The following is a 13,902-nucleotide window of genomic DNA, read 5'->3' as shown; positions in this document are numbered from 1 at the left end:
ATAATAGTTTATATATGCAGCCCTCAGACTTATGTCTTAGATTTTTTCTTGTCATATCTATGTCTGTATCTATTGTATTTCTTGTCTGTATCTATAACATCTATGTATGTATATATTTATTTGTCTATTTATCTATCATCTATCTACCCATAACATCCTGGTTTTTCAACCTTAGTACCACTGAGATTTTAGACAGATATGGTGATTTATAAGATGTTTAGAGGCATCACTGACCTCTAACCATCATATGTCAATAGCTTCCACATTCCAGTTGTAACAATTAACATGTCTTCTCAATTTTGCCAAATGTCCTTTGGTTAGTAAAATAATTTCCAGTTGAGAAACAGCAACTATCTCTGTCTCTATCATTATTTATATATTTTATTATATGTAGGAAAATTAAAATGTTAGTTGCTCAGTCATGTTTGACTCTTTGCAACCCCATGGACTGTAGCCTGCCAGGCTCCTCGGTCCTTGGGATTCTCTGGGCCAGAATACTGGAGTGAGTTGCTATTCCCTTCTCCAGGGGATTTTTCCAATTCAGGGATTGAACCCAGATCTCCTGAACTGCAGGCAGATTCTTTACTATCTGAGCCACGAGCTGAGTTTATTTTCAAATATCATAAACTGGAATGTTTAATCTGTTTATACTAGCTTTGCATAGTGAAACTCTTCCAGATGACGATACATAGAACCTATTGACTATGTTGATGTTTCTACCCAGAACAGGTTCTTTAATAAACCTGAATGGAAACACTCAATGGAACAGTGCTGAGTGAATTCATCCTTACGGGAATCACAGACCGCCCTGAGCTGCAGGCTCCATTGTTTGGGCTCTTCCTCATCATCTACATGACCTCAGTGGTGGGAAACTTGGGCATGGTCATTCTCACCAAGATGGACTCCAAGTTACAGACACCCATGTACTTCTTTCTTCGACACCTTGCTTTTACAGATCTTGGTTATTCAACAACTGTGGGACCCAAAATGTTAGTAAATTTTGTTGAGGATCAAAATATAATCTCCTACTACTCTTGTGCTATGCAGCTAGCTTTCTTTCTTGTGTTTATTGTTAGTGAAATTTTTATTCTGTCAGCAATGTCCTATGACCGCTATGTGGCCATCTGTAACCCTCTTCTCTACCCAGTCATCATGTCACAAAGAGTGTGCTGGGTGCTGGTAGCCATCCCCTATGTCTACAGCATGTTTGTGTCTCTTCTCGTCACCGTAAAATTATTCAATTTATCTTTCTGTGGCTATAGAGTCATCAGTCATTTCTACTGCGACAGTCTTCCTTTGTTACTTTTGCTCTGCTCAAATACACATGAAGTAGAAATGATTATTCTGATTTTAGCTGGGTTTGATTTGATTTTCTCTCTTCTGATAGTTCTTGTGTCTTACCTTCTCATTCTTGCATCCATTCTCAGGATGAGCTCTGCTGAAGGCAGGCGCAAGGCTTTTTCTACCTGTGGGTCTCACCTGACTGTGGTCATAGTGTTCTATGGGACTTTACTATTTATGTATGTGCAACCAGAGTCCAGCCATTCCTTTGACACTGATAAAGTGGCTTCCATATTTTATACTCTCATTATCCCTATGTTGAATCCCTTAATCTATAGCTTGAGGAATAAAGATGTAAAATGTGCACTACATAGGATGTGGAAAAAATCATGCAGCTTTTTTTATTAACATGCAATACAATTTCTATAAACTGGTTATGGACTCTAAATTTTGTTCTATATGCCTCCAAATTAAGTAGTGAGTATAAATATGTTCAACAATTATTTATAGATTATATTATATATACTAGGCACTTCCAATTGCTGCAGAGATTAATGAACAAAATAGTAAAAAAAAAAAAATTGCCTTGAGCACAAAAGACCAATTTTGTATATAAATTAAATGTTAGGAGAATGTGTTAGGAGGATATAGACAAAGAAATGACTGTCCAGGTTCCTGAATGTTTTCTCATCTTTTAGAATAAAATTATGGCATATTGTGTGTGTCTGTGAGTTCTTGATTTTCTTTCATTTTTGCCTTCATACTTTCCCCCAGTATGTTTCATCTGTGTATTTGAAGTCATCAATCACATTTGTTTTCTCAAATAGCCTTATTCTTTACACTGAGCTCCCACAGTTTTTATCAGCAATTCCTCTAATTCCTTATAAGAATCTATTCACCTAGTAACTGAAAATATGTTGCAATTCAGCAATTCACAGGTCCCACTGAAGCCTGATTTTGCCTCAATTCATACATTTTGTTGAAATCAAAGAACATTTAAATCAAGATAAAATTTGAGATCCCTCAGTAGCTCCCAGATTGGTACTTTTGTTCTCTCAAGTGATAATTCTTTCTTCATAACTGGTAGTTTCATTGAAGGGATAGTAAAATAATTTTGTCTTTTTGAATAAAAATATTTATCCATGTTTAAAGTAATGTTCTACGTTTTGCATTCTTGAGTAAGAGAAGTGCTGATGAACTAACTGTGCTGGTTCTCTTCCCTTGGATTGATGTCTCCAATTTTTATCAACACTGTGTATGCAGTAAGTTTTAATTGACTTTCAGTATTTAACTGCACAATTCATTATTCTACTTGTGGGAAGCAAATGGAAACAATCTCATTGTTGGCACTATAGCATATTTCTAAGGCCTGATACGTGGCAGGAATGCAATTATCTTGCTTTTTATAAACGATTTCTACATTTTCCGATGCGCTACCTTTTAATCTATTTAACAATCCTGCAACTTTACTGAGGCTATTAGTCTACAATATATGCTTTGTTTAGTATCTTGCAATAAAATTATTTGTTTAGCCCATGAAGCTTTAATAAAAAATCTTCCCTGGAATACAATTTTTAAACAATGTGACACAAAACAACCAAGATTTCCTTTAATATGAGTATGGATAAAAAAAGATGGTATATCCAGAAAATGGATAATAGCCTTTTAAAAACATGTGCTGACGTTATTGGGAGTACAGAGACAAAAATAAACAAATTAACAAATAATGCTGACCCGAACCTTATAAAGATGCACTCAAAATGAAAAAAAAAAAATTAGGTGTAAAATGCTAAACCATAAAACATTCAGATAAAGCAATAAGAGAAAATCTATATCCAAGACCAAGGGCTAGTGAAAAGTTTGTATGATATCAAAACATAATCTAGAGAATCCAATCAAAAAATGATCAGGAGACCTAGTCATTTCTCAAAATAAGGCATACAGATGGCCAAGAGACACATGGAAATATGTTCAGTATTGCTGATTATTAGAAAAATCCAAATTAAAACTTCAATGAGACGTTACCTCACGTCAGCTAGAATGGCTAGCCTCAAAATATCCACAAACAGTAAATGTTGGAAAGGGTGTGAAGAGAAAGGAACCCTCCTAAAATATTGGTGGGAATATAAATTGGTACAGAAACTATGAAAGACAGTACGGAGGTTACATAAAAGATAAAAATAGAGCTACCATATGACCCTGGATTCCCACTCCTAGGCATATATATGGAGAAAAATATGATTCAAAATATATACTCAACCAATGTCATTGCAGCACTGTTTACAGTAGTCGAGACACGGAAGCAACATAAATGTCCAAAAACAGAGGAATAAATAAAGAAGATTTAGCATTTTCCACGCAATAGTTGTGCCATTTCCTTCTCCAGGGGATCTTCCCGTCCCAGGGATTGAACCCGGGTCTCCCACATTGTAAAGGGATGCTTAACCGTCTGAGCCACCAGGGAAGTCCCTAGAAGATATAGCACATATATACAATGGAATTACTACTCAGTCGTTAAAAAGATCAAATAAAGCCATTTGCAAGAACATGAATGGATTTAGGGATTGTTCAGTTCAGTTCAGTTCAGTCACTCAGCCATGTCCAACTCTTTGTGATCCCATGGACTGCAGCATGCCAGGCTTCCCTGTCCGTCACCAACTCCTGGAGCTTACTCAAACTCATGTCCATCGAGTCAATAATGCCATTCAACCATCTCATTTTCCGTCGTCTCCTTCTCCTCCTGCCTTCAATATTTCCCAGCATCACAGTCTTTTCCAATGAGTCAGGTCTTCACATCAGGTGGCCAAAATATTGAAGTTTTAGCTTTGGCATCAGTGCTTCCAATGAATATTCAAGATTGATTTCCTTTCAGATTGGCTGGTTTGATCTTCTTGCAGTCCAAGGGACTTTCAAGAGTCTTTTCCAAGACCACAGTTCAAAAGCATCAATTCTTCAGTGCTGTTTTCTTTATAGGCCAACTCTTACATCCATATATGACTACTGGAAAAACCATGGCTATATCTAGATGTGCATTGTTGGCAAAGAAGCTTTTTAATATGCTGTCTAGGGTGGTTACAGCTTTTCTTGCAAGAAGCAAGCATCTCTTAATTTCTTGGCTGCATTCATCATCTGCAGTGATTTTGGAACCCAAGAAAATAAAGTTTTGCACTGTTTCCATTGTTTCTCCATCCATTTGCCATGAGTGATGGGACCGGATGCCATGATCTTAGTTTTCTGAATGTTGAGTTTTAAGTTAGCTGTTTCACTCTCCTCTTTCATTTTCATCATGAGGCTCTTTAGTTCCTCTAAACTTTCTGCTATAAGGGTGGTCTCATCTCTGTATCTGAGGTTATTGATATTTGTCCTGGCAATCTTGATTCCAGCTTGTACTTCTTCCAGCCTGCCATTTTCCATGATGCACTCTGCATATAAGTTAAATAAGCAGGGTGATATACTCCTTTCTCGATTTAGAACCAGTCTGTTGTTCCATGTCCAGTTCTAATTGTTGCTTCTTGACCTACATCCAGATTTCTCATGAGACAGGTCAGGTGGTCTGGTATTCCCATCTTGATAATTGTCCACAGTTTGTTCTGATTTATCCAGTCAAAGGCTTTGATGAATCAATAAAGCAGAAATAGATGTCTTCCTGGAATTCTCTTGCTTTTTCTATGATCCAATGGATGTTGACAATTTGATCTCTGGCTCCTCTGCCTTTTCTAAACCTGGCTTAGCAAAGGTTTAGCAAATTCACGGTTCCCATACTGTTGAAGCTTGGCTTGAAGGATTTTGAGCATTACTTTACTACCTTGTGAGATGAGTGCAATTGTGTGGTAATTTGAACATTCTTTGGCATTACCTTTCTTTGGGAATGGAATGAAAAGTGACCTTTTCCAGTCCCGTGGCCACTGCTGCGTTTTCCAAATTTGCTGGCATATTGAGTTCAGCACTTTCACAGCATCATCTTTTAGAATTTGAAGTGGCTCAACTGGAATTCCATCACCTCCACTAGCTTTGTTCATAGTGATGCTTCCTGGGGGCACACTTGACTTCATATTCCAGGATGTCTGGCTCTAGGTGAGTGATCACACCATAGTGGCTATCTGGATCATGAAGATTTTTTTTTGTATAGTTTTTCTATGCATTTTTGCCACCTCTTCTTAATATCTTCTGCTTCTGATAGGTCCATACTATTTTTGTCCTTCATTGTGCCCATCTTTGCATGAAATGTTTCCTTCATATCTCTCGGATCCAAAGTGAAAGTGAAATTCGCTCAGTTGTGTCCGACTCTTTATGACATGGAATTCTCCAGGCCACAATACTGGAATGGGTAGCCATTCCCTATGCCAAGGGATCTTCCCAACCCAGGGATGGAAACCAGGTCTCCTGCATTGCAGGCCGGTTCTTTACCAGCTGAGCCCCAGCGGAAACACAAGCATACTGGAGTGGGTGGAATGGGTAGCCTATCACTTCTCTAGCAGATCTTCTGAACCCAGGAATTGAACTGGAGTCTCCTGCATTGCAGGCCGATTCTTTACCAACTGAACTATCATGGAAGCCCCAGTAAATGTACAATTCTTTCCAGATCCCATGATGAGGCAAAATGGAGTTTCGAACACAGACTGAAATGTGGAAAGACTTAATTGGATAGTAACAGATTTTTAAGTACCCAGTTTTATGGTTTTATTATTATTTAATTGTACAATATAATCTGTTACATAATTGGCATATGCATTAAGCCATATTAGCAAACGTCATTTATACATGCCCCTATGTGATTGCAGTTATGTAAATGACTAATAGAAAGCTTAGAAGAATAGCACAAAAATAGTTATACATGTAACCCAAAATTTTTGTTTTAGCTTTCTTCCTTTGCATATCTAAGTTTATATATCTGTATCTATATATCTATATTTATCTAGCTCTATCTATTCAACTATGTATGTACCTATTTATCTATCTAACCATCCTGGTTTTTCAATCTTATAACTCCTCAGATATTGCACTGATAAAGGGTATTATAAGAGATTGAGAAGCATAACTGACCTTTAACCATTGCTGGCAAGTAGCCCCCAACTCCTAGTTGTGACAACCAACATGACTCCTAGACATTGACAAATGTTCTTTGATTAGTAAAATAATTTTCAGTTGAGAACTAATACATATTCCTGACTCTGTCTCTACCTTTGTGTGTATTATTACATGTAGAACATGGGTTTATTTTAAAATATCCTATTTTGAGACATTAATATGCATTTTATATAGACCAGCTTTGCATTTAAAAATCTTCCAGGTGATAATACATGAAATCTGCTTGCTATGCTCATATCTCTATCCAGAATAAGTTTCTGATAAACGTGGATGGACAAACACAATATAACGATGCTGAGTGAATTCATCCTTATGGGAATCAGATCGCCCTGAGCTGCAGGCTCCATTGTTTGGGCTCTTCCTCATCATCTACGTGATCTCAGTGGTGAGCAACTTGGGCATGGTCATCCTTACCAAGACAGACTTCAGGCTACAAACCCCATGTAATTTTTTTCCCTGACACCTGGCTTTTACTGACCTTGGTTGCTCTATAAACATAGGACTTCAAATGCTAGGAAATTTTGTTTTGGATCAAAATACAATCTCTTATTGTTCTTGTGCTATACAGCTAGCTTTCTTTCTTGTGTTCATTATTAGCAAACATTTCATTCTGTCAACAATGTCCTATGACCGCTATGTGGCCACATGTAACCCTCTGCTCTACCCACCTATTATGTCACCAAGGGTATGTAGGGTGTTGATGACAATCCTGTACCTCTATAGTGCATTTGTATCTCTTCTCATCACCATAAAGACAGTTAGTTTACCATTCTGTGGTTATAATGTCATCAGACATTTCTACTGTGACAGTTTCCTTTTGCTATCTTTGCTCTGCTAAATACACATGAAGTAGAAATAATTATACTAATTACAGCTGGTTTTGATTTGATTTCATCCCTTCTGTTAGTTCTTGTGTCTTACCTTCTTATTCTTGCATCCACTCTCAGGGTGAGCTCTGCCTGAGAGCACAAGCCTTTTTCTACCTGTGGGTCTCACCTGGCGGTGGTCACAGTGTTCTATGGGGCTTTAATATTCATGTATGTGCCGCCAGAGTCTAACCATTCATTTGACACAGATAAAATGGCATCTACATTTTACACTCTCATTATCCCTATGCTAAATTCCTTGATCTACAGTTTGAGGAACAAAGATGTAAAACATGGCCTACAAAGTACATGGAAAAGACTTTGCAATTCTCTCTCTTAAGGCTTCTGTACAATATGAATCCTATAATGTAGGTGATGGGCTTCATACTGCTCTCTGTGTGTCTCTAAATGGAATAAAAAGTATGGAAATGTTCAGCACATATTTAGAAAATGCTTTCTAAAGTGAAAGTGAAGTTGCTCAGTCGTGTCCAACTTTTTGCGACCCCGTGGACTGTAGTCCACCAGGCTCCTCCATCCATGGAATTCTCCAGGCAAGAATACTGGAGTGGGTTGCCATTTCCTTCTCCAGGGGATCTTCCCAACCCAGGGATCGAACCCAGGCAGGTCTCCCACATTGCGGGCAGATGCTTTAACCTCTGAGCCACAGGGCTGGTCATACTTCTATGTGCTATACATACATTAGCACCCAAAGGGGGAAAATATCTGCCTTTCCTGAGGGAAAGTGATGAATTACAAATATAATTAAGTAAATAGCACCATGTCTTAGAATGAGTTAGGACACTGTAAGGGCAAGTAAATAAAGTTGAGTGAGGAAGAATAGTATATATAAAAGGATTCAAAGGATTATTGTTATTCCCAACTATTAGAATAAATTTCCTAGTGTCTACATGTGTTTGTACATGTACATGTGGTTTTATGTAAGTGCATACTTCTGCCTTTTTATTTGCTATATTTTTCTAAAGCATGTATTAAAATTAAACTTATGGTGGTTTCTAGGAGGCTCAGTGTAGTACAATGATTTTGAATTCATCAGTCATCTCCACTGATAGAGATGTTCCCTTGTCACGTGGAAGAGTTTAGGATCCTGCTCTGTTCTCATCAGTGAAGTTGCTTTCATATATAAGCCCTAGAAAGTCTTTAGACTCAGCACACTTAGCAACTCAGTAACTCACAATATCTTATTTGTCTAAGTCACACCGTTTCTCTGTAAATTCAAGTTCAGTCACTCAGTCAGGTCCGACTCTTTGCTATCCCATAGGCTGCAGCACACCAGGCTTCCCTGTCCATCACACCAGTGATGCCATCCACCAACCTCATGTTCTGCTGTCCCCTTCTCCTCCTGCCTTCAATCTTTCCCAGCAGGAGGGTCTTTTCCAAAGGATCAGTTCTTTGCAACAGGTGGCTAAAGTATTCCTTGTACCAGATACATTTTTAAATAGTCTTTAACAATATTCTATGCTTGAAAGTTGCTAAAAGAGTTCAGTTCAGCTCAGTCACTCAGTCGTGTCCGACTCTTTGTGACCCCATGAATCGCAGCACGCCACGCCTCCCTGTCCATCACCATCTCCCGGAGTTCACTCAGACTCACGTCTATTGAGTCCATGATGCCATCCAACCATCTCATCCTCAGTCGTCCCCTTCTCCTCCTGCCCCCAATGCCTCCCAGCATCAGAGTCTTCTCAAATGAGTCAACTTGTCGCATGAGGTGGCCAAAGCACTTGAGCTTCAGCTTTAGCATCATTCCTTCCAAAGAAATCCCAGGGTTGATCTTCAGAATGAACTGGTTGGATCTCCTTGCAGTCCAGCAGACTCTCAAGAGTCTTCTCCAACAGCACAGTTCAAAAGCATCAATTCTTCAGTGCTCAGCCTTCTTCACAGTCCAACTCTCACATCCATACATGACCACAGGAAAAACCATAGCCTTGACTAGATGGACCTTAGTTGGCAAAGTAATGCCTCTGCTTTTGGATATGCTATCTAGGTTAGTCATAACTTTTCTTCCAAGGAGTAAGTGTATTTTAATTTCATGGCTGCAGTCACCATCTGCAGTGATTTTCAAGCCCCCAAAATAAAGTCTGACACTGTTTCCACTGTTTCCCCATCTATTTCCCATGAAGTGATGGGACTGGATGCCATGATCTTCATTTTCTGAATGTTGAGCTTTAATACAACTTTTTCACTCTCCTCTTTCACTTTCATCAAGAGGCTTTTTAGCTCCTCTTCACTTTCTGTCATAAGGGTGATGTCATCTGCATATCTGAGGTTATTGACATTTCTCCTGGCAATCTTGATTCCAGCTTGTGTTTCTTACAGTCCAGTGTTTCTCATGATGTACTCTGCATAGAAGTTAAATAAGCAGGGTGACAATATACAGCCTTGACGTACTCCTTTTCCTATTTGGAACCAGTCTGTTGTTCCATGTCCAGTTCTAACTGTTGCTTCCTGGCCTGCATATACATTTCTCAAGAGGCAGGTCAGGTGGTCTAGTATTCCCATCTCTTTCAGAATTTTCCACAGTTTATTGTGATCCACACAGTCAAAGGCTTTGGCATAGTCAATAAAGCAGAAATAGATGTTTTACTGAAATTCTCTTGCTTTTTCGATGATCCAGCAGATGTTGGCAAGTTGATTGCTGGTTTCTCTCCCTTTTCTAAAACCAGCTTGAACATTAGTGAGTTCACGGTTCACATATTCCTGAAGCCTGGCTTGGAGAATTTTGAGCATTACTTTACTAGCATGTAAGATGAGTGCAACTGTTCGGTAGTTTGAGCATTCTTTGGCATTGCCTTTCTTTGGGATTGGAATGAAAACTGACCTTTTCCAGTCCTGTGGCCACTGCTGAGTTTCCCAAACTTGCTGGCATATTGAGTGCAACACTTTCACAGCATCATCTTTTAGGATTTGAAATAGCTCAACTGGAATTCCATCACCTCCACTAGCTTTGTTCATAGTGATGCTTTCTAAGGCCCACTTGACTTCACATTCCAGAATGTGCTCTAGATTAATGATCACATCATCATGATTATCTGGGTCATGAAGATCTTTTTTGTACAGTTCTTCCGTGTATTCTTGCCACCTCTTCTTAATATCTTCTGCTTCTCTAGGTCCATACCATTTCTGTCCTTTATTGAGCCCATCTTTGCATGAAATGTTCCCTTGATATCTCTAATTTTCTTAAAGAGATCTCTAGTCTTTCCCATTTTGTTCTTTTCCTCTATTTCTTTGCATTGATCACTGAAGAAGGCTTTCTTGTCTCTTCTTGCTATTCTTTGGAACTCTGCATTCAGATGCCTATATCTTTCCTTTTCTCCTTTGCTTTTCGCCTCTCTTCTTTTCACAGTTATTTGTAAGGCCTCCCCAGACAGCCATTTTGCTTTTTTGCATTTCTTTTCCATGGGGATGGTCTTGAGCCCTGTCTCCTGTACAATGTCACGAACCTCATTCCATAGTTCATCAGGCACTCTATCTATCAGATCTAGGCCCTTAAATCTATTTCTCACTTCCACTGTATAATCATAAGGGATTTGATTTAGGTCATACCTGAATGGTCTAGCAGTTTTCCCTACTTTCTTCAATTTCAGTCTGAATTTGTTAATAAGGAGTTCATGATCTGAGCCACAGTCAGCTCCTGGTCTTGTTTTTGTTGACTATATAGAGCTTCTCCATGTTTGGCTGCAAAGAATATAATCAATCTGATTTCAGTGTTGACCATCTGGTGATGTCCATGTGTAGAGTCTTCTCTTGTGTTGTTGGAAGAGGGTGTTTGCTATGACCAGTGCATTTTCTTGGCAAAACTCTATTTGTCTTTGCCCTGCTTCATTCTGCATTCCAAGGCCAAATTTGCCTGTTACTCCAGGTGTTTCTTGACTTTCTACTTTTGCATTCCATTCCTCTATAATGAAAAGGACAGCTTTTTTAAGATGTTAGTTCTAAAGGTCTTGTAGGTCTTCATAAAACCGTTCAACTTCAGTTTCTTCAGCGTTACTGGTTGGGGCATAGACTTGGATAACTGTGATATTGTATTGTTTGCCTTGGAGACGAACAGTGATCATTCTGTCATTTTTGAGATTGCATCCAAGTACTGCATTTTGGACTCTTTTGTTGACCATGATGGCTACTCCATTTCTCCTAAGGGATTCCTGTCTGCAGTAGGAGATATATTGGTCATTTGAGTTAAATTCACCCATTCCAGTCCATTTTAGTTTGCTGATTCCTAGAATGTCGACGTTCACCCTTGCCATCTCTTGTTTGACCACTTCCAATTTGCCTTGATTCATGGACATGACATTCCAGGTTCCTATGCAATATTGCTCTTTACAGCATTTGACTTTGCTTCTATCACCAGTCACATCTACAGCTGGTATTGTTTTTGCTTTGGCTCCATCCCTTCATTCTTTCTGGAGTTATTTCTCCACTGATCTCCAGTAGCATATTGGGCACCTAGTGACCTGGGGAGTTCCTCTTTTGGTATCCTATCATTTTGCCTTTTCCTACTGTTCATGGGGTTCTCAAGGCAAGAATACTGAAGTGGCTTGTCATTTCCTTCTCCAGTGGACCACATTCTGTCAGACCTCTCCACCATGACCTGCCTGTTTTGGGTTGCCCCGCAGGCATGGCTTGGTTTCATTGAGTTAGACAAGGCTGTGGTCCTAGTGTGATTAGATTGACTAGTTTTCTGTGAGTATGGTTTCAGGGTTTCTGCCCTCTGATGCCCTCTTGCAACACCTAGCATCTTACTTGGGTTTCTCTTACCTTGGGCATGGGGTATCTCTTCACAGCTGCTCCAGCAAAGCACAGCCGCTGCTCCTTACCTTGGATGAGGGGTATCTCCTTACCAACACCATTCCTACCTTCAACGTGGGATAGCTCCTCTAGGCCCTCCTGTGCCTGCGCAGCCATGGCTCCTCAGGTTACTCCTCCCGGCTGCCAGCCCTAGCCTTGGGCGTGTGTGGCTCCTCCCAGCTGCTAAAAGAGTAGGCCTTAAATATTCTCACCTCACAAAAAGGAATGATAATTATGTAATGTGAAAATGTTAGCTAGTGATAAATTGTTGCCATATTAAACTATATAAATGGGTCAAATCAACATGTTGTAAACTTTATTTTTTTTTAATTTTTTTTTTTTTTATTTTTACTTTCTTTTACTTTACAATATTGTATTGGTTTTGCCATACATTGACATGAATCCACCACGGGTGTACATGCGTTCCCAAACATGAACCCCCCTCCCACGTCCCTCCCCACAACATCTCTCTGGGTCATCACCGTGCACCAGCCCCAAGCATGCTGTATCCTGCGTCGGACATAGACCGGCGATTCAATTCTTACATGATAGTATACATGTTTCAATGCCATTCTCCCAAATCATCCCACCCTCTCCCTCTCCCACAGAGTCCAAAAGTCCGTTATACACATCTGTGTCTTTTTTGCTGTCTTGCATACAGGGTCGTCATTGCCATCTTTCTAAATTCCATATATATGTGTTAGTATACTGCATTGGTGATTTTCTTTCTGGCTTACTTCACTCTGTATAATCGGCTCCAGTTTCATCCATCTCATCAGAACTGATTCAAATGTATTCTTTTTAATGGCTGAGTAATACTCCATTGTGTTTATGTACCACTGCTTTCTTATCCATTCATCTGCTGATGGACATCTAGGTTGTTTCCAGGTCCTGGCTATTATAAACAGTGCTGCGATGAACATTGGGGTACACGTGTCTCTTTCAATTCTGATTTCCTTGGTGTGTATGCCCAGCAGTGGGATTGCTGGGTCATAAGGTAGTTCTATTTGCAATTTTTTAAGGAATTTCCACACTGTTCTCCAAAGTGGCTGTACTAGTTTGCATTCCCACCAACAGTGTAGGAGGGTTCCCTTTCCTCCACACCCTCTCCAGCATTTATTGCTTGCAGATTTTTGGATCGCAGCCATTCTGACTGGTGTGAAGTGGTACCTCATTGTGGTTTTGATTTGCATTTCTCTCATAATGAGTGATGTTGAGCATCTTTTCATGTGTTTGTTAGCCATCCATATGTCTTCTTTGGAGAAATGTCTATTTAGTTCTTTGGCCCATTTCTTGATTGGGTCGTTTATTTTTCTGGAATTGAGCTGCATAAGTTGCTTGTATATTTTTGAGAGTAGTTGTTTGTCAGTTGCTTCATTTGCTATTATTTTCTCCCATTCAGAAGGCTGTCTTTTCACCTTGCTTATAGTTTCCTTTGTTGTGCGGAAGCTTTTAATTTTAATTAGATCCCATTTGTTTATTTTTGCTTTTATTTCCAGAATTCTGGGAGGTGGATCATAGAGGATCCTGCTGTGATGTATGTCAGAGAGTGTTTTGCCTATGTTCTCCTCTAGGAGTTTTATAGTTTCTGGTCTTACATTTAGATCTTTAATCCATTTTGAGTTTATTTTTGTGTGCAGTGTTAGAAAGTGATCTAGTTTAATTCTTTTACAAGTGGTTGACCAGTTTTCCCAGCACCACTTGTTAAATAGATTGTCTTTACTCCATTGTATATTCTTGCGTCCTTTGTCAAAGATAAGGTGTCCATATGTGTGTGTATTTATCTCTGGGCTTTCTATTTTGTTCCATTGATCTATATTTCTGTCTTTGTGCCAGTACCATACTTTGTAAACTTTAAATTTAC

General features: G+C 39.2%; 1 protein-coding gene and 1 pseudogene across 1 annotated transcript; both read left to right on the top strand.

Moving 5' to 3' along the window:
* The first annotated feature begins 747 nt into the window (after positions 1 to 747).
* On the top strand, positions 748 to 1,689 carry LOC138092577 (olfactory receptor 8K3-like). The gene has a single exon (XM_068988621.1). It carries the CDS (start codon positions 748 to 750, stop codon positions 1,687 to 1,689), a length of 942 nt encoding a protein of 313 aa, XP_068844722.1.
* A 4,950-nt stretch (positions 1,690 to 6,639) lies between these two features.
* LOC138092681 (olfactory receptor 8K3-like) lies at positions 6,640 to 7,575 on the top strand (annotated as a pseudogene).
* Positions 7,576 to 13,902: the final 6,327 nt, after the last annotated feature.

Source organism: Capricornis sumatraensis, chromosome 16 (assembly GCF_032405125.1).
Source record: "Capricornis sumatraensis isolate serow.1 chromosome 16, serow.2, whole genome shotgun sequence".
Taxonomy (NCBI): domain Eukaryota; kingdom Metazoa; phylum Chordata; class Mammalia; order Artiodactyla; family Bovidae; genus Capricornis; species Capricornis sumatraensis.
Note: the sequence above shows the minus strand (reverse complement) of the source record. Positions and strands in the feature narration are given on the sequence as shown.

Coding starts and splice junctions, on each gene's coding strand:
- LOC138092577 (XM_068988621.1), top strand. CDS start 748: ATGGAAACACTCAATGGAACAGTGCTGAGTGAATTCATCCTTACGGGA.